We start from the raw sequence: 26,594 nt of genomic DNA, 5'->3' as shown, positions 1-26,594 counted from the left end.
CAGACTACTGAGGAATATTCTTGGCTGCAATGCTATTTGATACAGAGTGTTGAAATGTAAGTAAAAAGAAAGCAAATATTACACGACTTTATTAAAACTTTTTCCTGAGAATTTGGTCCAAACAAACATCCTAAGGGTAGCACTGTGTACAAATTAAATAGAAAATATTTGTTTTACACATGTAAAAAGGTCTTGTGTTCCATATTCTTCATTTCATGATCTAGAAGTTGAGAGATAGGCCAACATATAAGACAAGTACTGAAATCTAGGGTATACAGCACTGCCACAAAAGATGGTTGTTTAAATTAATCTCCCATTTTACTTGTGAAGAGAGACTGATGATAGTTCCAGTCTTGGTACAAGTCCAGGGATCTTCTTGGCACCCTCAAAATGACCACTGACCATTTGTTTTTAATTCCTTCAAGTTCTTCAGAGGGGATTGCACCTGATAATCTATGTTGTTTTTCCGAGTTCTATTTTCTTTTGAATGACCCGAGCCGAATGATAGATCAAAGAATCAATGAGTCCTGCCACTGGAAGAAGGAGGAAAAGGAAGGTCAGGTTATATATGTTCCATATGGACAGTGCATGTAAAGGGGAAATTAAAAAAGAAACCCCCCTCTTTCTTCCAAAAAGCTGGTGTTCGGGGGGAATTCCTAAACTTGTCAAAGCAGTGAGGAAATACTGCACTGGCCAAAGAGACATATCACACAACCAAAATAAGCTGCTCACTAAATACTACTAGGAGACGCTTTTTGATAAGCCCCATTCAGTTACATTTTTGCTCATTTTGTATGTATAGAAAACAGATGTACTATCATATTTCAACAATCATTGTACTACTAGTGACGATTCTGCCATCTTTGTAAAAACAAGTTTTGAAAATGCCTAGGATGTATTGATCAAAACATTTGCAAGCTAAACTTTAGATCCAAGATGGGTGAGGAGAACAATTAAAATATTCAAATACCTGTAAATACCCCTCCAATGATGGCACAGACTCCTGTGAGAAAATGTGTAAAGGACCTATATGGGGTGAGGGGGGAAAAAACATTGATTACCATGTAATGTGTACATTATGAATGAACAAGTTAAAACTTGGGGGGGGGAATGAAACCCATGGATTACCGTATTTAATCTAATGCTCACCTTTTTTTGGCCAAATCATGTTGCAAAATTTAAGATGCACAATGGATTCAATGGTGCATTAGACTCGAGTAAATACAGTAATTCAATCCCACTTGACCATGTCCAATGAACACTTAGGCTCAAAAGGCAGTCAAAATGTTAACTGCTTCAAATGGAAGCTTTTTGCAACTACCTCTACAACCTATTTGTATGAATAAATGAAACATAATTTTATAAGCAAGTTGTAAAATGGGTTCATGTGAAAACTTCTCACCTGTGTTTCTCTGTTAGTTTCACCATCATGGGAGAAAGCTCATAGAGCACAAATACTCCAGGGAGACCCTGGTCTCCAATTAGCCCATTAGCTACTTTCTCATGTCGTGTTACTGAAAACTGATTTGATCTCACCACCTAGTAGAACATAAGTAGAACATAATGTTACTCTTTCTAATTAAACAAGTTAAGACACACAAGGATTTGGAGCTGGGTTGAATTTTGCCACAATGCCTTTGCCACAATGCACAATGCATCCAGCAGGAAGCATTAAATATACCGTAGTTTGTCCTCTCTCTCCACCCGCCTCTGCCCAACACAAAGAAACCACCTACCCAAGTCCTACAATACACTCAAGATAATTCCCCCCATGACTCATAACTGTCCTGTCGTCACACTACATTCTCTAGCCTGAGGAAACTGGGTCCACAGCAATAAAGACTTCTCTCTTTCAGAAATCCCCATGTGGTTGTCATCCACACTTTTGCAAGTCTGGAGCTTTGATTGTTCAGAGGCTTATTGGCAATAAGATATACAAAACTCTTTGTAATTTCATTTCCTCATGTCCCAACCCCTAATTACACTGCAATAACCTGGACAGCACTGTTCTATATTAAAATATAATGCTAGGTTTTGGTGTGTGTGTTTGTTTTTAAAAGAAAATGTGGGGATCTTACCTCACCATCGACTTTCATATACACTGTGGGGACCACTTTCACGAAGTACTGGAACATCATGGATGCTAAGTGCAAAATACGGTGTTAATAGGAGCCACTTTGGGGGGAAAGTCCCCTTATACAGAACTTATCAAAACTGATATGAGGCAAGAAGGAATTTGAATAGATAATTAGTAAGCAGCAGTAACTTTGAAGTGAGAAGTTAAAATTCTATTGAGGTCCAAACTACATAGTAATAATTCCTGCTATAATGACTTTAGTCTACAATCTTACCAGCAGGGTCTTATGAAAGAGCAGGTGAGGGAGGGAGAGAAAAGAAACTCAAGATTTCATTCCCAGGGAAGAAAGGCAAGGCTAGTTCCCTCTCCCTATCCAGATTTATTTTGCTGTGGGGTGTGTCCCTATAACTCCATCTTTCTGAGCTGGGAGTGGCTTAGAAAGTAAAAAAAAAAAAGGGGTGGTGGTGGAAAAAAGAGCAGAGACAATTCTTTCATGCATGCACCCCTGCCTATAACTTACTGTCAGCCAGGAGGAAGAGGAAGCTTGCTGGCATCTTTCCCATTTTACTGAGCCAGAAGCTAGCCAGTTAGTTGCCCAACTTAATATTAAAATAAATACATATATACATAACTTGTGTGGCATGTGACAGTCTTTACTTACAAGGTTTTATTCCCTTCTCATGCAAACCTAAATTTAATATTGTTAATTAAAATATTTTATTTATTACAATCAGTATTTATAAAATAGGCTGTTAACCCTTCAGTGCATGTGAGCAGAAACACACAAGAGCTGTGTCTGTGGCGAGAGCACAACTACAGCCCAAGAAGCAATGTTCAGTGTGATTTGTGGGTGGTATTAGAGGCATGCATTTTTGTTTTTAATTTTTTATTATTTTAAATCTCCTATGGCCTATTGTTTAAAAAGTAGATTACCAGGATCCTGCACGTTGGAGCACCAAGTAGGTTGGGGTCTGCTTGCTTACCCTGATGTAGTGAGAGGGGGATACAAACTAAAAGAGCTAAAAGACGGTGACTGGATTAAGTGAGAAAGTCCTAGGTTAGACAGTAACCATCATATTTTGGCCAGTTCATTGTTTAGGTACTATTATAAGGAAGGGAATTATTTATTTATTTATACACACCGTACTTTTCCGTCTATAAGACGCCCCCTATTTTGGGAGACTCAAATTTAAGAAAATGGGGGAAGATGTTGAGCTTTTTGCGGAGGATTGCCCAGGGTGGTTGAGTTTTTTTAGGGGGGATTGCCAAGAATCACTCACCTACACACATCACAAACTCCACCTCCTGGCTGTCCCATCACTGGCAGGAGCTGCCAATCGCCCGCCTAGCTTCCCCAGCATAAGCCAATCAACACCACCCACAGACGCAGCAACCAATAACACGCACAATAGCCGCTGACAGCTGCGGAAGCAATCAATCAAACATCCGCCCAATTCACTATCCATGTATAAGAAGACCTCCACTTTTTAAGAAAAAAAACCATAGTATTATACACAGAAAAGTACGGTATTATTATTATTATTAGCTGTCTTATATTGCTTTTATGGCTGACTTACTGTATTTTACTGCACCTTTCTTTGTATTAATACAGTATTCATCACTTTGGGGGGCAAAAGCAGTATACAAGCAAACTATAACGTAACTTATTTTCAGACCAGTACCTTGGTGTGCTGTGACAACTGTCCCATCAAGTGGGTTCACAATGCCAGGATAATCCCTCCCAAATGAAAGGTGCTTGATAAAATGGGTCATGTTTATCTGAAACAAAAAAAGGGAAACATGTTCAAACAGAACCAGCAAAGGACAGAGCAGGCTGAGTACTAAGCCTATGATCAAAAGGTAGGTAGGTGTTTTTCACCAACTCTCTCCAATAAGAGCAGCAGGATTTTAGCACCTGTGGCTGCTTATGCAAGTTGAGCACAGCTAATGATGTTTTCTCTTCTGCGCAATTTTCATGCATACACCACCTTAGGGTAGAAGCCCTGCTAGAAATACACTCCTCTCTCTGTAATTATACACCTCTTCTCCTCTGGGAACTGCAGTCACAGGAAGGCGATGAGGTGTTCGTGCTCAGTGGCATACAGGGTGAGAATATAATAAGGCAAGGAGCTCAGGATAGATGCTTAGTGACTCACTGGATTCTGAAAGGACCAGTATACAATGAATTACGTGGTCACCTTTTGGGGGGAAACAGTTTTGTTCTAAATGTTGCTTTTTGTTCTTTTTGCCTATCATTTACACAGCTGCTGCCAAAGTTAGATGTGCCACACCAGTATGCACAAGGGGAAATCATCTGCACTGACACTTTACTCCCTTCTCTGCAGATGTGAATCAGTATCTCAAACTCAGTTTGTCTCTCCCAGATGCTTACATTGTCAAGTCCAAAGCTCTGCAGATCATGAACTGTAAGAGAGGCAAGACAACAAAATGTTACATAAAGGAAAAGACTTCCTGCTCTGTTCTTTTTTAAAAGAAAAAGAAAAACCTGCAAATTTTCACAATTCTAGCATGTTTCCAAGAAAGGACATGACAAACTTCCTTGCGCAACTGGAAGATATTTTATTTGTTGAACAAAATATGTATACCTTAATTGTAAACACAACCTCAGAACAGTGTACAACTTCTCAACTCATATGCCACATTCTAAGCATATGCACAAGGATTAGAATACACCTATTTGTTCCATCACCAGATACTGCCCACCATAATTCTCAACTGTGTTTTCAAGGTTGCAGCTCTTTATTCTTTCCCAACCTGCAAATACAGCTTATGTTAATTTCTGAATGCATTCAGAGCAAGCTTTTAACTTTGCCAAATTATCCCAGTTTAGTTGTAATTCCTCTTTAGGAGTTTTAAGATAGCAAGTTGTTAATCCCTTTAAATAGGCTCTACTAAATAAATAGAATACTTCCTGCTTTTTTATGCTATTTAGCTCTACGCAAACTAACATTTGGAAATCTAAGTAAGTGGAATCCACTGCAAATTATCAACCAAATCTATAATAGTACTATAATATTAAGATGACTGTAATATAAGACAGGGATTTGAGCAAGGCAATTCAGCAGTAAGTGTCAGATCCAACTGGGAATGAAGCTACTAACATTTTGAGAATTTAGGACAAAGATACTAGATGTTCCACTCTCAGGCTTACAACTAAGGGGTATCTGTGTGTATATGCATGTTCTACTGGGTGTAGATGTGGCGGCTAAGACCAATCCCTGCTGTCTGGAGTATGTATTCCTATCAATTTCTTTTTTAAATATGCCATGCAAGGTCTTTAGGTTTGCATTTTTAAAATGTGTGAAGCTGCCTTCAGTTGTCTGCAAAGCTTCCCAAACCAGTCAGTCTGCCTAGGTCTTCGCATTTGCAAACTAAAGTAAAATATGTATCTATAGAGCAGTTTCAGAAGGCACATTCACACTTTAATGGGAAGAAAGAAATGTGCTGTTCAAGCATTACGGCAACACAGATAATGCCCTCAGAGCAAATTGCACTGGCCCTGCCTTCAAAATACCCTGCACCACAAACCTGCTCCACCCCCCAGTTGCGGAAGAAAGTCTCCAAGGGGCTTCTGTGCTTGGCTGAACATGTATAGCCTGATATACGTCCCAAGGTCCTTGCACGCATTAGGTGTCCCCTGTAGGCATATTGTCTTTATAGGGTATGGAGACATTTCATTCAGTATTAAGATGAGCGCAATATAAAGCTAAGCTAAATTTTGTTTCTGACTTTTTAAATATTATATGCTGTCCTCTTTTTTCCTACATGCTGTGAGATCCAATTGGCTGGGCAGAGGGCTTAATCCTGCACTCTCTTCCGTATGTTCAACGAACATTATTTTGAAGATAAGAACGGAAATGACCTGACATTTTTTACACAAAAGAGACCTTCTAAAGCCACGTGAAAACCATTTGCAGTACCTTGACTGAAAACATGCAGTGTCTACTGATACTTTAATTCTGTCAAATCTTTAGGGAGCACCAAGGTTGAACTGGAGAAATTAACTGGTTTAATTACAGACAGTACAGAAATAGTAAAGAAAATAAGTCAGCAACACTTACTCTCAACAGCGTGAACTGCAAAAATGAGCAGGGTTAAGAAAAGAAAGAGAGAAACATTCAGAGCTCCATACTGAAAAGCAAGGATGTAAAAACAAAGGCAATACTTGACATTAGTTTTGCTTTGAAGCAGCACTGGCTACTCTGCCAACAAAACTCTGGCCTTGGAGCAATTTGTGAAGGGACACAAAGCAGCACTGAATCGCGCGTGTGAACCTTCACATATACCTATGGCCTGAGGACTAAAAAGGAACACCGTGTTGCTTCCTAAAGATACAGCATTGGCTGCCCATTCAGATGTTGCAGGGCACCAACTACAAGCCCACAGAGGAAACCAGGATGCTATATGATGATCTGAATGCATGTGTTTATACAGCCCTTCCAAGGCTAAGCTGTCCCTGCTCTAGGTCTTTTAGGGGCTGGGGTAAGAATGGCCTTGTGGAACACAGAAGTCTTTATTGCTCAGTCTTGTAGCAAAGATTAGAGGATGGAAAACATTACGAATTGGCACTGATCACTAGTTTCAAACAAATCTCAACCAATCTCCATCTTTTGCCCGGCCAATGCTTCTGTGCATAGTGAAACATTTTGCACTGGCAAAGGCCTTTCACAAGCAACACAATTAGCAAGTTGGATCTTGACACTTACAGCACAGGAATTCTACCAAGGAATTATTTTGCCTCTGGCCAACTGCCTCTCAACTGTGAAAGAAAAATGGGCATGACTTTAGCTGTCCTAGTATCACATATTTGGGAGAAATCTCAAGTCTTACACCACTGAGCAGCCAGAATAAGTGATGCAAATCATCCACATCAGAATTTGGTTAAACCTCCCTAACAACTCATCTTTCTTCCATGACTGATTTTGTCAGCTAGTAATGCAAGGAAACAGTAATAAGCAAAGGATCAACTATTTGGGGTGATGAGACTGTGAGCCAGGGAGCTGAGCACCATGCACAACCTCTGTACCCTAATCACTGGAAAACACCTATACTGTACATCTTCTCTCTACAGCCACAAGGGCTAATGCACATGGCTACAGTCCTTCACAAACTTAAGCTACAGAAGTTCCATCTAATATAAGTGATATTTAACAGCCTAATAATGGACCAGAATTATGACATCCATTATCCTTAACAGATGGTGGAGATGCTGAAAAGCAAAGATCAGCACCATGAACTACAACTGAGGTCATGCGGATTGCTAGATTCCGAAACCTATTTCCTTCAGAAGGGAGCTCATGCAACTGAAACAGGTAGAGCAAGGTTTATGCAGGGAAGTGACGAGCTTGGACCAGTGTAATCATGTTTAAACTGAATCAATTATTACAGGAAAAATTAAAAAGACAGTGCACAGAAAAGAAACAGAATGCTTTGGCCCATAATATTCTTTAAGCCTTCATATTTTCCCAACTTAAAAAAGATAGAAGATTAATAGTTTTTTAAAAGACAGTTGGTTGACCTATGTAGTTCGGCTGATAAAATATTAGCTGTAGAGCAATGCTCATAGTCTGAAAAGAAGAGTCCAAACCCTATGAAGCTACAATTAAAATTTAACTAAACAAATCAGTATTATTAATAAGTGGTCGTTGCTCTCAACTGTTCCAGAAGGATCTAAAACAGAGATAATATACGTTATTGCAAAAGCAGCAGCCTCTGAACATTACTCTTTTTTTTTTTCAAGCTTCCTCTAGCACAGGCTATGGTTTAAGGGGAACATGAAGGCAAGAGAACAGTTGTTCAATATCAATTTTTTTTCAATAGCCCATGTTATGCTGTTCTGGACTAGACTACTCTTCCACGCAAACAGGAGGAAGAAGCTGGATGGTTTGTAAAAGAAACACAATCATGTTGATCTTAAACTACTGGCAGGATATCTAAAATAAGATTCCAGAAAAAGATGAGAATTTCAGCACTGACTTCCTTTTAGCAGCAAAGACTTTTCGAATCAGATGTATAAGAACTCATCAGTAATAAAGTGCCATTTGTGAAACTTTTGGTAAAAGACTAAGATGTCAAGACAGAAAAGGAGAAGGGGAAATTCCCTGACAAAGTTCCCATTTGAGAGGAGAGGGAGGAACAGAAAATAATAAAGCTCATCTTCCTTTGATTAAGTGCTAGAGCAGAAAACATTCAACAAGTTAACAGAAGTCATAAGGAGTAATATTCTATAGCAGAGGTGGGGAACCATTTTGGCCCGGTGGGCCAGTGCCTTATCTGTCACCACCACCCCTCTGGCCAACTCTGACAAGTAGGTGGGACTACCATTATTATGTCAGACAATTTACAGCTGGGTTGTCCTACCCACCTGTCAAAGTTTATTGCAAAGCATTTCACAAATGTCTGAAAGTCAAAGGGTTGTTGGGCAATTGGGAAGTGCAGTGCAATAGGCTTTGCTAGCCCTGTGCTCAGCACTTGGCAAGTACCTGACAACTAGGTAGCTGTTGGACCTTCGGATAGCACTGCATAAAGTGCTTTGCAAAGCTTGCGCTCGGTGCTTCCCAAGTGCCAATCAAAGGGATGGCAAAGATGCTTCCTGCAGGGATTGGCTGCACAACCGAGTTCTCTCTGGAAACTCAGTTCTGCAGCTGATCCAGCCACATTTCTACCTGCCCACACCTGAGATCACATAACGCAGGTGGACATGTTCTGAGGAAAACAGTTTTACAGTCAAAAATTGGGACCCGTGCCAGGCCAAAGGTTCCCCACACTCCACTGTTCTATAGCACTGTCACACAGAAACTTTGGCAGGAACCATTTCTATGGTTCCAGGAGTGAAAACCAGAAATGAAGAATATTCAGTACAAAATTGAAGAGGAAACCTTCAGACAGTGGTTGCAGACAGTATATTCACTATCACATACATGCGTTGTGTGCATTCTGAATTTTGAAAAAGCTGCAGATGCCAAAGCACTTTTTTCCTGAATTGTGTTAGTCGATCTAGTCTAACATTTGTATCAAAATCTTAATATACTGGAAGTGCACATTCAAGCCGAATTTCCGCTCGTCTTGTATGGCAATGGAATAAGCTCAGCATGCTCACAGAACTATGCTACAGCCTGCCATAAAATGTATGCTTTAAAATTTTGATGCATCAAACTACTGCATGCAATTTCAATCTTGGTCTTAAAATATCCTATTTATTTGTTTTGAAATATAATGTATGCTGTGCATGGTAAGTATACTTGTGCTTATTTTTTGTTTAATTTTGTAAGCCACTCTGAGCGGCGTGGCTCTGAGGATAACAATATTTTAAATTTCATTACTTAAAACATTTATGTTGTCAAATAACCCTGTATTATAAGGCAGCAGATTATTAACAGGATTTGAACTGCTTTGAAATGCTAGTCTTACCACTGCCAGGACAGAAGTGGCTATTGATAAAAACCCATTTATAGAAGAAAGGCACAGCCTCAAAGGATCTAATGTTAGAACTTTCTTTCTCATGTGAATAGAAATATCACAGTTTTCCAACATACTTCTCAGAACACCCCTTCAGAAAGTTCCTCCTTAACAGTATATTCTATATACCTACTTTAGTGCATGAGTTACAATTATTTCCTGATATTTAGTAAAAAGGAAACATTACAACAAAACCCACTCAGAAGAATGCAAACTACTTTACCATGAACATGAGATTGCTGAAAGCTTTTTCCTGGTGCAAAGTGAAAATTGCCAGCTACCTGTAAAAGACAGCTACATTTCATTAAACTGCCCTGCTCTCCTTAGAAGATTGTAACAACTTTTAAAAGTGAAGCTGTAAAGCTTAAAAAGGGCACTCCACAAGGAATGTGAAGGTGAAGTGTTTAACCTATATACTGTACTTCAATACACTTTCACCCAAACTAGATCCGAGCAGGAGTTGCTAATGTCCAAAGCACAGCAATGTACAAATCTTATTGCCTTTCTCTGCAAATTGAAAACAGCCAGTCTTTATTGTGAGAATTACTATATCAACATACAGTTGATATTTTAAAGTCAAGAGACACCAAATTTAGAAAGATACAAAAATGATATCCAAGGCTTTGAACCCCTCCTCCAAACTGCAAATGCAGATTGCTTGCTACACTGACCATTGAAGAGATAAGAATACTCAACTTGAACAGACACAGCCCAAACTATGGATCACCACATACTCTGGACTCACGGAAGCCTTTGGGGGAAGAACAGCACCTCTCATCAGAAGAAGCTCCCTTTCCCCATTCCAGCCTTATGCTTTTGGACTTCACATACATTTCCTTCATGGAAGTAAATCAGCTCACATGTTCATAAACTAATCAGGTCCTCTGGATCGGAAGTAATGTTTTTATGGCACAATCGCAATCTTTGCTAAAATATGTAATATTATGTAAAATCAAAACAAAACCCACAAAATCCAGCATGGCTTTTACCACTTCAGTCTGCAAGTGGTGAACCACATTTTTGAATCTTTCCCTCCATCAAAACCACACTATTTGAAAGTAGATTAGCACAGAAGAAAGCAAACAGGGCTAGATCCCTTCCCCCTCATATGATGAATAAAACTGGTCTGGGCACTATCCCAAATAAAAGGAAAGATTCTAGCCTGGTCTCCCTACTGTGTATGTTGGGTGGTCCTCACCCTTTCTTTTTTATATTCAGAAATGAAGTACCCTTCACCCAGAAGTCTGAAGTGGTACAAACTATCATTTAGCGATACAACCTAGTATTTAGTAGTCTACATATGTAAATTTGGTCCGAAAAAGTCACTTCCTGCTACAGAGGTGTTAGTTACAGGAGAGAAGCTAGTGCCAAATGCTGAAGGAATAAGCAGTTTCATTAGGAACTATCTAACTTATAAGGAATCTGGAAGAGAGCTTAGAGGGAGACACTGGCGTTCCTCTTTGTAAGATTAAACAAAGTACAGTAAAGATTTAAGCTGCCAAAAACTTGTGATAGACCAAAGCGTATAAAAGCATACTCCACATGCAACCCGTATTCTCCACGGGGTTATAAAGTTTACGTTCTGGCTCTAAAAACTGTGGGTGAACTTTTGCTAATCACTATATTAATTTCTATTCTACATGGTATCTATCTTGTATGTTGCTCAACAGTAATATGCACGGCTGCAAAAATCTAGAGACTGACACTCAAACTATAGCAACACCAGAGTGCGGATCCCATTTTCTAGTTTCCTTTGCTTCTTGGTCACTTGTGTCACTGGGATTTCAATATACCTTTTGGAGTAAGGTGATAAAAATTGACTCACTTACTTTGTTGACTTCTAAGAAGCCATATACTTTGCAGCCCTCATTTTTCTGCTCTTGCATTTTCTGGCTAAATCCTTCTCTCTTGCATTGTTCTATTGTGTCTGGATTCTTGAAAGCCCAGCCACGCCGCCTGTATGCTTCTCTCACATCGTCACAAGTATTACAGCATCTGTGAAAAAGAATAAGCATGTAAATCAGCAAAAATGGTCACCTATGAAGCACATAGTAAGAAAATGGGGTTCTTCATAAAAGTCTATACTTCCATCTGAAATGGACAAAGCTGTGTAAACCCTGCCAGTTGCTTCCTGTGTGCTTCATGGAGCTTCAGAAAACTCACAGCTGGGAGAGGGCGAAGGTTGCTGAGCAAGAAATAGCCACCAGCAGGGACACAAAAAGATGTGCCCCATAGGTCTTCCCATAAGTAAAATAATGTGGAAAAAATGTATCTCCCTATCTCAGATGCAGCATGCTGAGCTGTTCCCAGATTACTAGCACATGGCTGACAGACAAGTGGTCACCTCTTCATCCTTCTATGGCTTCACTCACAGAAGCAACCTGCAGGACCTTTCTAATCAGTGAAACAGGCAGCCTGAACCATTGCAGAGCTATGTACACAGAATAATAACAACAAATCACCATCATCACCATCTTATGATGATTTTGTATTTATTTTAATTTTTTACAAACCCTTCAACCTAAGATCCCAGGGACGGGTTACAACAATTTAAAATAAATATTAAATGCAGCCGGTCCATTGTTATCTGAAAGACAGAAGGTTAATGAAATCCACGCATTGCCTATTTATCCTCTCTTCCAATTAACTATGAAGAAACCAGTATCATCCTCAACCTGACCTCCAGAGTAAGCAGAATAGGCAAGCACATGGCGTTTGACTAAAAGCATTCTGGAGCCCAGTCCTTCATAGAAGGTTCAGGAAATGCTATGGTTATGCAGCTCCCTTCCAACTTCATCTCTTTGCCTCTAGGTAATAGTGAGGGAATTAAGGCATACCTGATGTCCTCAGATTCTGCCCCGTAGCAACTTTCACATCGATCAGGGTCTAAAGAGTTTGGATCAAATAGTATCTCCTCTTCTTTTCCCAACTCTGAAACAAAGACAGACAAGGTCCTTGTACTAGCAACCCCCAGATTCCCAGCATGGAACTATCAATCTAAAGCACACCCAACCATTGTTAACAGTGGTGCACCTCCATGAGAAGCAGCAAATGTCTGGCCCTACAGTAGACAAGAGTGTAAGCTTCTCACTTTAGCTGCCTTTAAATCAGATGCCACAGTGTTAGCATCTTGTCTGCAATACTGTTCCCACACGGGGGGAGCAGTGTATTCTACCATGTCTTTCTGCCTCTGGAGTCACATGCTTGCCATCTTTATCCAAGCGCTGTTTGTAGAGGTTGTGTTCAACGTCTAGCTGTTGCTCTCCAGCTACGTCCATTGCATCAATGCTCAAATCTGAAAAACAACAATGGACAGGCGAAGGCAGATTTCGTGAGACATCAGATGATTCCTTTACTTCATGATAAACCAGGGGTGCGGATCTGGCTCTGGGAGAAAAGCCACATCCTTCTCTCCCCCACTTCCAAGAGCCAAGGGCCACAGGTGCGGGGGGACACCCACCTGTCAATCCACATGGTTTGAAATTATACTATGCAGGTAAAAGCACAGCAGGAACTGCTAATCAGCAGCTCTTGGAAAGCACTGTTCACAGGGCTTTACTGACACCGTCAATCAGCTGATTGTCAGTGCCTGCAAACCTCCCTTTAGTTCAGCCACATCTTTCCTTGCACCACACCTGAGACCATAAGCGATGGCAAGTGGGCATTGCTTGGCCAAAATGGCCCTGCAGGCCAAATGAGGAGGCCAGGTAAGCCTAATCAGGTCCATGGGCCAAAGTCCCCCACCACTGTGATATACCCACTGAGCTATCAAATATCAAAATGGTACAAAATACAAAGGTTTTCTGAGAGGACCTTTCTAAGGATTAGGCCGATTCACTGAAGAGAACTAAGCGGGACCGAAAGGACTAAGCATCCAAAAACAGCAATGTAGACCCCTTATATCCACATTAGCTGGGCATAGGGAAGGACCAATAATTCACTAGAGCAAGCTTCCTCAAGCTCGGCCCTCCAGATGTTTCGAGACTACAATTCCTATCACCCCTGACCACTGGTCCTGCTAGCTAGGGATCATGGGAGTTGTAGGCCAAAAACAAGCCTGCACTAGAGGAACAGAAAATGCCATCCTGTGTAAGGGACCTGGTTCAACCCCTGGTCTCTCATTCATTTTCTCTGCAAAGACCAATGAAGTTCACGTAAGTTATATAATGTGCTATGAGATGCCAAGCCATACCATATTGTCATGGTTTAATATAATCAAAAGCCAAGTGTTAAAGAAGATACTCACAAGCACATGGCATATGTGGAAAGGAAACATCTATGTTTATCCGTAGTTTGTCTCCCCTTGATTTGTCAACATATAATTCTGGGTGAATCTAAAAATGAAGAAAATGAAAAATCACCTAATTGCAAAAAATATATATAAAAATTAAAAAATCAGTTTTTTTCCTCATCTGTCCAGATTTGTAAATGTTTGTTTATAAGCATTCCACATTCTGAGAACTAAAAAGGGAGGTAAATTTCCTGGAACGTTAAGAGAAACAGTGTCAGAGGTCGACATGAATAAGAATTAGAATAACCAGGCTAACAGAATTATAGACTTTAGTTTAAGGCACAATCATGACCAAATCCCAGAACATGGGTTAGATCTCTGTCTTGCTCATCTTTCTGAAACTGTATGTAGTGAAGAAAGAGAAAATCCCCTTGAGGCACAACAATCATTGGTAGGACATTTTCAGAGCGGAAAAAGAAATAACAGTATTGATTTCCTCCTTTGATTAAGGAAGTGTGAAAGAGGCCTAGATGGAGGATCTTAAATGAGGAAGCAAGTAAAAGATTATGTGTCTAGAGACAGAATAGCATCTTACAATTCCAATTGCATTAATCTATGAAAACAACCCCAAAGGTTTGACACTAAGCATGCAGGCTGAGAAAGGAGATTTTCTAAATCTATTTTATCCCATTACAGAATAAAAGACTATTAAAAAATAGTTAGGAAACCTAAGCTAAAGCATGAATGAAAATTCGGGTTGATTTTTTACATAAACTGTACACTAAAGCTGTGGCTAGTATTTGAATATTATTCTACCCTGTCCTCAAGTAATTCAAGGAGACATCTAACAAAGTGATTGCACAAGTAAAGCAACTTTCATTCATGCAATGAAACTTCTCCATCTCTTCCTTCAATCTGCTTGAGGTTCTCCCAACCCTCTGGAGCAGATGGCATGGGTGCAGGGGGAGGAGGGGGAGGTGAACTTCTATTGCGTGAAGGGAAGCTGCTCTGCTCACCCAACAACTTTGCTGGATTCCCTTTTATCTTCCCAACCATTCTGTGAGGTAAGTAAGTTTGGCTAACAGATGGTGGCTGGCCCATCAATGACCTGACTTGGTAGAAAGCAGCTTCCTATGTTCTGAATAACTCCATGAGCATCATGGCTGGATCGCTTCAGCCTTAGTCTAGCACACTATCCACAATTATCGAAATCTCTAGCATAAAAAAACAAAGACGAAGCAAAATCTGTATTTGGGAGCGTGTGCACAGGGGATGAGAAAAACAGACTCATTTACCTCCTTTGTGAGATAGTACTGGAGCTCCGAGAAGAACAGTAAGAGCATGACAAGTCCACTGACTACAGTCACTGCAGAGAGAGAAAGGAAAATACAAGTAACATATTGTCATATCTTGCAACTTCTACTACACATGATCTTATCAATATTTTAGGGAACATAGGAAGCTGACTTATACCGAGTCACACTATTGGTTCATCTAGCTTGATGTTGTCTACACTGAATGACAGTGGCTCTCCTGGGTTCCAAATGGGTCTTTTCCTGGAGATAGCGGGAACTGATCTGATATCTTCTAAATAAGGAGCTCATGAAGATCAACGGTTAGATAAGCGTTCTCAAAAAACTGCTTGCCTATCACCTCTAATCTTTCCATGAAACACACAGCAAACAAGAGAGCTCCTTATGTGTTCTTTGGCAGGTACACTCTCAGTACATGTAGTTTGATTACAAGGCTCAACAGATCTGGTCAGCACCCCCACATGAATTGTTCAGCATGCTGAAACATATCCCTGAACCCTTTGCAAAATGCTGCACTCTTCTCCATCCCAGAAAGGTGGGGAGGAAGATGCAGCCGAGATACATTTCAGACAGCTATATTTAGCTGTTGATATATCATGATGCTGAAAACCAGATATCACCCAGCCTTAACACATATGTACTTGAGTGGCCTAAGTTAGATTAAATGATCACTTTCTACTTTAGTAGTCACTAAGTCTTCAATCCACCCACTAAAAATCCCTTCTCTTTATGTATTTGTAAAAGTATTTGTATACTGCCCTCTCATAAAATACCAGGGCAGTGTACAATAATATGAATACAGTAAAACAAAAACCATTAAGAACAGAATGAAGCATCTTGGTGGAATCAGTTTTAATTCTTTTCCTTCTTAACTACTTTCAAGGAACTGGAATTACTCCAAAGTAAAAAAATACTAGGAAGAAAATCCTACTTCCTTGTTTCCTGTGTTCAGTAAAAGAGGTGTGCTCTCAAAACAAGCACCAATTAGAATACAACACTTGGCAAATAAGCCCCAAGGTTCTCTCCAAAAATAATCTACTGTGCAGTAGAAAGCCGCTAGGAAGCACAGCAAGCAGGTTGCTGGCTTAGGCGTTGTTTCCTGGAACAAACTGATTACATAATAAATAGGGGTGGATTTTTTTAAAAAATACACAGTAAGTATTTTGTCCTTTGGTTGGAAGTTGCGGCTTCACTATTGTTATTGTTCTTATTTATTCAATTTGTATACTGCCCTTAGTCTGAAGATCCCAGGGTGGTTTACAACAAAAAAAAAAAATGAATAAGAACACAAAATAAATAGTAAAACAAAAACAAAAGCAAACCAATAACACCCCCAACACATTTAAAGGGACATAGAATGTTAATTAGCTCAAGGCCTGTTTAAAGAGAAATGTTTTCACTTGGTGCTTAAAGATATGGAGTGAAGGCGTCAGGCAAGGGTTCCAGTTCTGTTACTGTTATAAGATGGGTGTTAATCCAACAGTTTAATTTAAGTCAAAGGCATACTAGGTCTTATGAGTTATTTACACTCATCTACAGGGCATTAACTTTCTTATAAAGGAAGATACATGCAATAGGCTTTTCTGAATAGTATAGCACAGAGGTTTTCAACCTTTTCAAGTCCACGGCTTCCTTGACCCAACTACATTCTTTCTGTAGCACCCCTGTGGGACTTAGGATCCCAGTTATGCCAACTCTTGCCTGCAGAGCCAGCAGCCCCTCAGCCCTTTTTGAACACACGCTTTTGTGGAGTGTTTCCTCAGCCTCTTCTCCTCTCCTCTCCAAAGGCACAATTTGCCTGTGGAGCTTGTAGCCAGGGCTGCTGCAACAAACAGCTGTGTAAGTCTTGGGGAGGCAAAGAAATGAGAGGGCATCAGAGGAGGGAGGGAAGGAAAGAAGGGCAGAGGCCAGTGTTGCCTGCAACATCCCTAACCACCATTCAAGGCAACCCAAGGCACCACGGCTGAAAACCCCTGGTATAGCCATAAGAACATGCAAAGAAATACTACAAAAAGTGTTGTATAAAGCTTCCCATGTGCTTATTTATACATATAAACTATGCTGGTTCAGTGCTGGTATCCACCAGGAAAATAGCAAGAATAGATGGAAAATCCAGCCTTGCAGGGAAATCCAATGCATATTTACTCAAAAGTTAGCCCCATACTGTCCAGTGGAGTTTAGAGAGTAATCCAACCCCTCAATCTGCAGTGTTGAATAGGGGTGTGAATAGGGCCAACTGTCCTTCTACCCAGCCTGCCTGACTCTATCTGTGACTCCACCTCACCTATTGGAGGTAGTAGCCATGGGGAAACCCATGAAACAGAGCATTTGAGGGCTGAGACCAGGCTGGCAAAAGACCCACTGGATTCTGAGCTAGCCTTGCTGCCACAAGATATAGTACAGTGCTACCTCGGGTTACATACGCTTCAGATTACAGTCTCCGCTCACCCAGAAATATTACCTTGGGTTAAGAACTTTGCTTCAGGATGAGAACAGAAATTGTGTTCTGGCAGCGCAAGGCCCCATTAGCTAAAGTGGTGCTTCAGGTTAAGAACAGTTTCAGCTTAAGAACGGACCTCCGGAACAAATTAAGTTCTTAACCCGAGGTACCACTGTACAGCAAAGGGGCTTCCCCAGCACAAGCTGTGGTGCTGTGGTAGCAATGGTAGCTATACTGCTCCATCAAGACTTGCTAGGGGTTTGATTTACCCTCTTACTCCTTTCCCTGAAGGTGTTTACAGAACTAAGGTTTTAGTAATAGGAGAAAGTGAGGTAGGGGAGAGCATAGTGGGCTAGTAGGGAATCATAGAATCACAGAGTTGGAAGAGACCACAAGGGCCATCGAGTCCAACCCCCTGCCAAGCAGGAAACAATGGGTTAATGGGAAGCAATGCTTGGTTTTTATGTTGGCTGAGCAGAAAGGGAAGATGGTTCCCTTAAGCTCTTTTCCTCCTCTGCCAGCACACTTGATAGATTTCTAACTAGTTGTTAGTCTCTTGCATCTTCATAATGGGCACACAAAAATGGGAGATTCCCATCCTCTGCAGCCAGCATGGAAATATTGCAGACTCTTAGCAAGCCAGGCTAGCAAAATACATCTGCTGGAGAGGAAGTTTACTAAACTGAAGGAGTGTTACCCAAGACATTTCCTGATTAAATACTAAAGGCTCTTTAAACCAGTCGCTACCTTGAGTTGACTAAGGGCATCTCTTGAGAATTAGTCCTCTTCCCACTCTTGCCTGATCATGAAGAGGCTCTGCACAACAACCAAACCGACCACACACCTGCTATGCCGCTCGAGGCAGTACAGTATAGTAAAAGGACGCCGCTTCCTATATGTTTTGCATCTCTTCCAGAGCTGGTTCATTCGCACCCACACGCCCAGCCTTCTTGATGCTTCTGCCGCTGCCATCGAGGAGACTTACACGTGCGAGTAAACCAGAACGGATTAAAAACACCGCAGACAGAAGGGCCACATCTCAAACACTAGAGGCTTTCCGGGAAGGAAAGCTCAGCTGCAAGTCGCCGAAGTGATGAGATATCACGTGCGAAACAAGCCCGTCACCTGAACACGCGACTGCACGTAACAGACTCGCACACGGGACACGCAAATGAAAGCATCACATCGTGAGTGAACTCGCGTCTGAACCCCGCGAGCCGCAAGACCGCTCCCGCCGCAAGGAAGGCGCTCCTCGCCAGAGCACTATTTAGGCCGCCCCCCGCAAGCGACGCCTCTCACCGAGCGCCCCGCCGCAGGTCTTAACCCGAAAATCCTCCAGCGTCTTGGGAAACGCATCGAACCGCTTCAGCCTCCCGAGCGACTCCATGACGGGCACTCCCACCCCGCCCTCCCTGTGACCCGGAAAAATAACCTGCTTCCGGTTGGGGGCTCTGCCGCTCCGCCCCCGTTGCTATGGCAGCCACGATAGAGAGGAGTGGGATGCCATACAACCCCCCTAAGACGACATGCGGTCCCGCTTTTTTTAGACGGTTAGGATTTTTAGTGCAGCCCTGGCCGGACAGCGTATTTCCCTCCTCATCAAGGAATTTAAAAGTAGCAACGGGGTTTTTTCCCTCTCCCCTCACCCCAACTCGGGTTGTGAACCGCAATCCTAAAGAGACAACTGAAAACGGAAATCCCATTGAGAGAAAGGGGCTTGCTTCCATGTAGAGAGGAATGAATGCAGTGAATTTGCGAGGGGTGTGTGTATATATTCTGCATTCTGCGGAATGGAAAGGGCTTTGGGGGATCAATTTAAGAAGACTGACTTTTGTTGGCAACCCGAACATTTTGTAGGAGAGGTTTTTGGCTGGACATCCAGACCAGCTTTAGCCTGCACCTTTCATTAAACATGCTGGTGATATCCAGTTCTGTTTTTCTCTTTCTTGCCTGAGTCAGGAAAAGTGGTACCAGGACAACTACAGCAGAATAAAGGTTCCCCACCCCTGTGCTAGAGGAACTAGTCACTCTGTATTTAAGATAAAACAATAAATTGGAGAAATTATCTATTTCTTGATGGATCACTTGTCTTAAATGAACCCTAGCCTGAGATCAATTTGATATAGGGCAAGTTAAATTTTTATAGATAAACAGGAGTATGTTTCAGATGATATGGTACCTGGCTTCAGACTGTGTAACCCGAAAATAGACTGTAAAAGCAACTTTCTACCAAACTCTGCTCTCCCAGCCAGCAAAATGGGGATCATTGGCAGTTACTGGAATTTGTAAACTTAAAAAGAGAAGTTTCAAATAAAATAAGGCTGCAATCTTAACTATACTTACCTAGGAGTTCTTGCCATGCTGATGAAGCTGTGAAGAAAGGACACTGTGCATTACAATAACAACCAGTGACAGGATCTCAGGGAAAATCTCAAAAAAGGAGTGTATGAGACAAGCACATACTTATTTCAGAGGTGTGAGTGTGTTTCTTTTTGCAGTTGCAGGTCCAGCAGCACAAGCTAAGGGTATACATTATACTGACATTAAGGGCTAAAATCAGCATAGAAAGTACAGCTTCCTAACAAATAGAAACAAACAAGATAGGAACTGAAGTGATCAAGTAAAGTAGACATATTTAATGTGGAAGGGTATTTTGAGTTAAAAAAGTTAAAGTGAATATATTTATAAATATTAAGAAAATATTTAGTACAAAAATACTGAACAACTTTAAATATATTTTACAATGAGCTGCTGCATTCAGAACAGGGTAAGACATCAATTCTGAAAAAAATTTCATTACCCAGTAAAATTATTAAGGAATTCAGATAATGCTGCTTTGGTTAGAATCCCTCCCCAACATACAGTTCTGACCTGACTTCTATGTAAAATCTGGCTGGAACTTTTTTTTAGTGAACTCCCATCTCCCTCAGGACTCAGTTTCAGCAATTCACTTCTACTCTCCCCACCAGAAATTCAGTTCTCTTTTTTGGTTAGATTCTCATCCTTAGCTCAGAGTTCTGTTCTATGACACAATCTCCACAATACATATCTTCAGTTACTTAATATGCAGCCCACCAGCTATTCTTGTTATTTCACAGCTTGTTTTAACATGATTGACTCCAAACAATGAACAGACAAATTGGCAGCATGGGTCCTAGAGTCCAGGCCTAGTTGAGTGAGGTGAAGCCCCCTGCATATTAATGATTATATGCAGTTCAATATGGGTTGAAGTTCGTGTTGATGAAAGAGTCTTTCAAGATTGTTCTGATGGAGGCACTTCTGCAGAGCTTCTGACTCCTGCCATTTCCTTCATGCTATCTTGAGGTCTTCTGGACTGTTTTGGGTGTTGAGTTTATCGGTTGTTTTCCAGAAAAGAAACCATCCCAGCCTACTGCCAAGCTGTGGTTCAGGGTTTCATCCAACTTGCGAGTCTCCAGTTCCAGGACAGCAGCCTCGGGCTCCTTAGCCACAGCAGCTAAAGAATCAGAAAGCTCTTGGTGTAGGCAGGAAAGCTCCTGGCTTGTTTTGGCACAGCAGTCAACATAATCCTGCTTCTGCTTCCGCTCCAGTGACAGCTGCTTTTGTAGAACAGAAACCTAAAAACGAAAAAGATAGTATCAGGAACCACTAGATGGTTTGATTCTGAGTATCTTGCTTTCAGCAATTCTGCATCTCAGCAAGGAACACCTTCAGTCCCATTTTTTATCATACAGGTTTATTATTATTAATCATTTCTAGCATTTTTCAATGTTAGCATAGTAAGCTATGTAAGTAAACATTTTATACACATACAGTAAAATGCAAGAACAAGACCAAAGTGACATGATCTGCAATAAACAGCTATGTTAAAGGAGGGACTAAGATTTCAACAGATTAAGGTGGGGAGGAAGCCTACATCCTCTCTCCCTTAAAAGATTTGTCCAGATGCCACTGATGGTAAAATGCTTCAATGAATCTCTGTTAGCTCCAATTATTATTACTTTTAAAGGACGGCTTGTAGGGGCAGATGCTACAGGTTAGCCATCTCTACTATAGGGGCTCATCTACAGTGGAGATGCAAAACAGAAGAAGAGGTAGAGAAAGAGGCACACCGTTCTGAAAGCCTCAGGGTGCTATAGAAATGAACTGCTCACCTGCTTTTGTAACTCTTCCAGTTGCTTATGGAGAACCCGAATTTCTTCCTAGAGAGAGAAAAGTGACAAGATTCAGCCACTTGCTTATTTTCAAGACGCCTACAACACGGGAGAAAAGTACTAAAGAGGAAATTTATTTTTTTCTTCCATTTATCCAAGGACAACTGAAGACAACAATAGCACTGAAAAAGAGTTTAGAGACCAGCATGCTAATATCCAGAAGAAAAGATATTACAGGGTATTACAGAACAAAAATAATGGATGGGATGCAAGTATTCAGACCTTTGCTAGAGATGGAACCTTTTGGTTGTCAGAATCAGCCTGGGAGAGGCCAGAGCTCAGAGAAAGGTCTCCATGACTTCTTTTCAGTCTCCTACGTTCACGTTCTACCTGAAGACAAGAGAAAAAGCAGGCAAGGGCATTCACAAAAGAGATTATGACAATGATCATCAGGGCAAACGGGGATAAGCAGAAGAAGGTTGTGAAAATGGACGACCTGAAGAACGGGAGCTGAGCAGGCTAGGTCGCACAGGACATTGGTATTCTAGAAAGCACCGAATCTCTGAACACAGAGTATGAGAGAAAAGAACAAAAAGATCACCGGCCCATTAAATCAGTAAAGCAGTACAAGTCTGCACTGGAAAAATCAGGAGCAGGCACCGTTACAGTATCTTAAGGGGCGGGCAATGAGTGATAAGGTAGGTTTAAATTTCACCGGGAAATGGGGAGGAGGCACATGAACTAAGTCTGATTCTTCTTTTTGTAATCTCACCTGCTCTAGTGCACCTCTAAGCTGCATATTATGCTGCTTTAGGCCATGTTTATCATTCTCCAGCCTGGCAACAGCTTGCTGCAGAAGCTGCAGGCGTTTGCATAAGAGTCTCCTTTCAGCTATCCATGTCAGCTCTCCCTCCTTTCTCACATGCTGCATGATGAAGAAAACAGGGTGGGGTAAAGAAGGGACCATAAAAGATACTGGAATTGATATATATGCAGAACAGACACTTTACTCCATGGATAGGGCACAGTCTTTTCCTTCTCATGGAAAGAACCTCGTCTCAGCACTATTGTTACTGGAAATTTTAGAATCAGGCAATTAGCCCCTTAAACTAGACATGTGCCATAAATTGGGAAACTCAACAACGGCCCCTTCTACATCAGAATTCAAGTGTTCTTCTCTATTTTGGTATCCTTCCCACCTGTTCCTTTATCTTACCTTTCCAGCCTCCTTTTGCCTTACTTCTGGCATGTCATTTTCTTTGAGTAGCAGACTTGCATCTCCTGCCAGAGCTTTAGTAACTAGTTTCTCTTCCTCCAGAGCTCTGAAAGCTGTATCTAACTGCTCCTGCGGAACAAACCATATTATTCACTTACCTAAGTACCCAAGTAGTTACACAGACTTTTTAAACATGTTATTACTGTGTCCCTAGAGTATTATGCACAAGTGAACTGTATCTAAATGTGGATGTGTCTGTCAGGGTTCAACCCACAGCTACTTGGGTTCTTTCTCTCTCCTACTTCATCTTATGAGTTACTCACATCCTGCTAATTACACCCCAGAGCAGGGGTAACTAAGGTGGTGCCCACCCATTGTTGCGGGACTACAACTCCCATCACCCCTGGCCACTAGCTGTAATAACTAGGCCTGATGGGAGTTGTAGTCCAGCAAATCTGGAGAGCAACACAGAGGTACCTCACTAAAATCCCATTTTTATAATGCTATCTAGCCAAGACAGTCTCCTACTACAAAGTACAAAATGAACTGAAGGACAGATACAACCATACCGCGAAATATAATCTTACTTTATTTTTATAGAGTGTGTAAGAAGAGCCCTGTTGAATGAGGCCCAAGGTTCATCTACTCCAGCATTCTGCTGTCATAGCGGCCAAACAGATGTCTGTGGGAAGTTCACAAACAGGACACAAGTGCAACCATACCCTCTCTACTTGTGATTTCATGCTATTCAGGGACGTGCTGCCTCCATTAGTGGGGCTAGAACATAGCCATCATTCCAGTAGCCATTCACAGCCTTATCCTCCGTGAATTTGTCTAATCCCCTTTGTTATAACAGATCAACTTGCAGAGTTTTTAAATAGCACCACTAAAATCCTTACTTGAAGATGAAGCCTGTCCTTATCCCTTTCCGAAACCATGCTCTGTACAATAGCCATTTCTTCTCTCAGGGCTCTCAAGGCCTCTTCACTCTGGGCCAGGGACAAACCCAGCTTCTGTGCTCTCTCGCGCCATTCTATCTCTTCACTTTCTGTCTGTTTCAGAACAGCTGTCAGACGATCAAATTCCTGTCTCTTTACTCTTTTCTCATCTTCCAAGTGTTGGATTTTTTCATTTTGCCGTTGCAACTGCTGGTCCTTTTCCTGAAGGGACTTGTTCTTGGCTGCTTCCTCTTCCTTCCACATAAGAATTTTTTGGATATAGCTCTGTAAATTACAGTCTCCCTTCTCTTCCGATTTCAGAGCAGAAACAATTTCCTTCAGCTGTTCACTGCAGGTTAACAATTCCTTCTCTTTAACTCTAACTCTCTCTTCCAGCTGCTTAACATTCTCTCTCTGCCACTCAGCTTCCCCATCTTTTTTCTTCAGTGCATGTTGAAGATGCTGTATGTTCTCAAGAAGTTCTTTCATCTCATCTTTCATTAGCCTTTGCACTCTCTCATCTTGAGTTCTCTTCTCTTTCTCCCTTTCTTTCTGCCTATCTTCTAAAAAGTCTTCTTTTTCATCCTGCTTGTGTTGGTGCTGAAGCTTTTGGTGGTCTCTCTCACATTCTTCTTCTCTCTGTTTAATTACTTCCTCCAGATGACATGCCCGATTCTGGCATACCTGTAATTCTGCAAGAGTGACGTCTACTTTAACCTGGTATGTGCTAATTTGCTCAGCCTGCTTGTGAAGCTCATCTTCCTTTTCTGACATTAATTGCTTCATTTTATCTAGCTCCTGCTTTAGGCTCGCTATACTTTTCTGTTCCAATTCTTTCTGCCTCAGGAGTTCCTTTATGTGCCCTTGTAAAGATTCTATCTCCTTGTCTCTGTCTTGAAGAGAAGATCTGTTCAACTCCAGTTTCTCCAATAGAGATTTAGTGTGTGCTGCTGCTTTTTGCACTTGTTGCTTAAGCTGGCAATTCTCCTCCTTGAAGGACTCCAGCTGCCTCTCACCATTTCTCTGAGCATGCTCTGCTAATTCAAGATTTGTCTGCATTTCTCTCACAAGCCTTTCTTTCTCCTCCTTGTGTTCTTCTTGCTGCTCTTTCAGGGACTCAATTTCTTGCATTCTCTCCTTTAGCAATACCCTGAGTTGCTCCAACATATCAATAGTTGCTTCTTGCAGCTCTTCTTGCTTCAGCTGCTGCATTTGCTCTTTCTGAAACTCTGCACTACCATCTCTCCCCTTTAATACTGCTGCACTGTGCTGGACATCTCCAAGCAGAACTCCTAACTGCCTTTTCAGTTCTTCTTCATGTTTCATTTGAAACACCAGCTCCGTGTTCTTTTCCTTCAAGGATGCCTCTGTCTTACCCAAAAGTTCACGAAGAGCCTTTAGTTCTGTTTCCATTTCTCCTTCCAGCTCTTTTATCTGCTGCTTTTGTGACTCAAGCTCTTGATCTTTCTGGGTCAACATGAATGTCATCTGCTTTACTTGCTCTTGCAGTTCATGGAGATGGTTCTCACGCTGAGCCTCGCACTGCTGGAATCTTGTTATCTGTCCCCTCTGGGATTCTACCTCCCTTTCTTTGTTCCTGAGAATGGCCTTCATGTGTTCTAGGCTGGTGTGAAGAGACTTTTCCCGCTTCCCCCCCTGTTCTTCCCGTTCTTGAAGTAGCTGCTTTTGAGATGCGAGTTCCCAATCTTTCTCACTCAACCTTATTTTCAAGTCACCCAACTCTTTCAGCAGAGCACCAATTTGTGCTGACTCATTCTCTTCAGCAATGCGGATTTTTTCCTCCATGATTTTCATTTCTTTGACTTTTTGCTCCAGATTCAAATTCAGGCTTTCCATTATAGTGCTTTGGTTTTGTAACAGGTCTTCTAGTATTTGGATCTTGTCCTGTTGAGATTTCACATTCTGGAGTGTCTCTTCTAGATCTATATTCAGTCTCTCTAGGGCAGCCTCCTGTGTTTTATTCTGCTTTCCCAAGTCTTTAATCTGTTTGTTTTGAGATTCAATTTCTTGCTCTCTCTTTTCTAGATCTTTAGTGAGATGTTCCACAGCAGATTTTTGCACTTCTCTGTGCCTCTCCAGTTCTCTGTTTTGTTGTAGCAGGGATTTTATTTCTTCATCTCTTTTTCCTAGAGTAACAGTTAGGCAATCCATATTTTCTTGCAAACCTTTTCGCACTTCTGCATCTTGCTGCAAAGTCATAAATCTCTTTTGTTGAGTCTCTGCTTCCTCCTGTTTAATTTTGAGAGTGGAGAGAGTTGCCTGAAGCTCTTGTTCTAGGGACTGATTCATCTTCTCCATGGCATTTGCTCGAATTTCACAGGCTGTGACAGATTCCCGAAGAAGATCCAGTTCCCATGTCAGCTTTTCCTTGGCCATTTGTAGCATGTCTCGTTCATTCTGAAACAGAAATATAATTACTCAAAATGCAGAAGCAAACTGCAACTCTTTGCTCTCTTTATGCAGAGTGCTAAGCTGGCCATGATGTTAGCTGAACCACCCTGCTTTTATTGTTAACTATATATATTAACAGGAAATAGGATGGTTTTCAACATAAGCTTTACATAAAAACCGAATTTATTACCTCTCTTTTTAACCAAATGTCTGCTGAAGTGGCATCACTTCACATAATAGACAAGTTATTTGAGAATAACTTTCTGAAATGTTCACAAGAGGGCATGCAATATTTCTTCCAGATGGAGAGAAACTTTAAGCCATAACAGAATAACACAAGGAGCAAACAACTATT

The 26,594-nt window shown here is 41.3% G+C and overlaps 2 protein-coding genes across 11 annotated transcripts in view; both read right to left on the bottom strand.

Moving 5' to 3' along the window:
• Positions 1 to 71: 71 nt before the first annotated feature.
• On the bottom strand, positions 72 to 18,953 carry ERGIC3 (ERGIC and golgi 3). 3 transcript variants are annotated; one of them, XM_082228670.1, is made up of 14 exons: positions 18,840 to 18,953; positions 15,083 to 15,153; positions 13,803 to 13,890; positions 12,732 to 12,851; positions 12,394 to 12,487; positions 11,386 to 11,551; positions 9,780 to 9,837; positions 6,160 to 6,174; positions 4,470 to 4,501; positions 3,760 to 3,856; positions 2,079 to 2,143; positions 1,403 to 1,539; positions 971 to 1,026; positions 72 to 533 (listed from the first exon to the last, which is right to left on the bottom strand). In XM_082228670.1, the coding sequence occupies exons 1-14, from the start codon at positions 18,925 to 18,927 to the stop codon at positions 454 to 456; spliced, it is 1,167 nt and encodes a 388-aa protein (XP_082084796.1). In that variant the 5' UTR covers positions 18,928 to 18,953; the 3' UTR covers positions 72 to 453. The 3 variants fall into 3 exon arrangements, with proteins under 3 accessions (XP_082084796.1, XP_082084798.1, XP_082084797.1); XM_082228672.1 differs by having other exon boundaries at positions 12,765 to 12,851; XM_082228671.1 differs by lacking the exon at positions 6,160 to 6,174.
• A 1,203-nt stretch (positions 18,954 to 20,156) lies between these two features.
• CEP250 (centrosomal protein 250) overlaps positions 20,157 to 26,594 on the bottom strand; it is a 137,028-nt gene continuing 130,590 nt past the window's right edge. For 7 of the 8 annotated variants that reach the window (XM_082227467.1, XM_082227474.1, XM_082227469.1 and 4 more), the window contains 6 exons: positions 23,789 to 26,245; positions 22,890 to 23,018; positions 22,446 to 22,598; positions 21,956 to 22,063; positions 21,674 to 21,721; positions 20,157 to 21,136 (listed from right to left, as the gene is read on the bottom strand). In XM_082227467.1, coding sequence (XP_082083593.1) covers positions 20,855 to 21,136; positions 21,674 to 21,721; positions 21,956 to 22,063; positions 22,446 to 22,598; positions 22,890 to 23,018; positions 23,789 to 26,245 — 3,177 coding nt within the window. In that variant the 3' untranslated portion in view covers positions 20,157 to 20,854. The remainder of the gene's footprint in view (positions 21,137 to 21,673; positions 21,722 to 21,955; positions 22,064 to 22,445; positions 22,599 to 22,889; positions 23,019 to 23,788; positions 26,246 to 26,594) is intronic. The other variant, XM_082227473.1, reaches the window with a different exon arrangement.

The sequence above is a fragment of the Podarcis vaucheri genome (genome assembly GCF_965113315.1).
Source record: "Podarcis vaucheri genome assembly, chromosome: 6".
NCBI classification, from domain to species: Eukaryota; Metazoa; Chordata; class Lepidosauria; order Squamata; family Lacertidae; genus Podarcis; species Podarcis vaucheri.
Note: the sequence above shows the minus strand (reverse complement) of the source record. Positions and strands in the feature narration are given on the sequence as shown.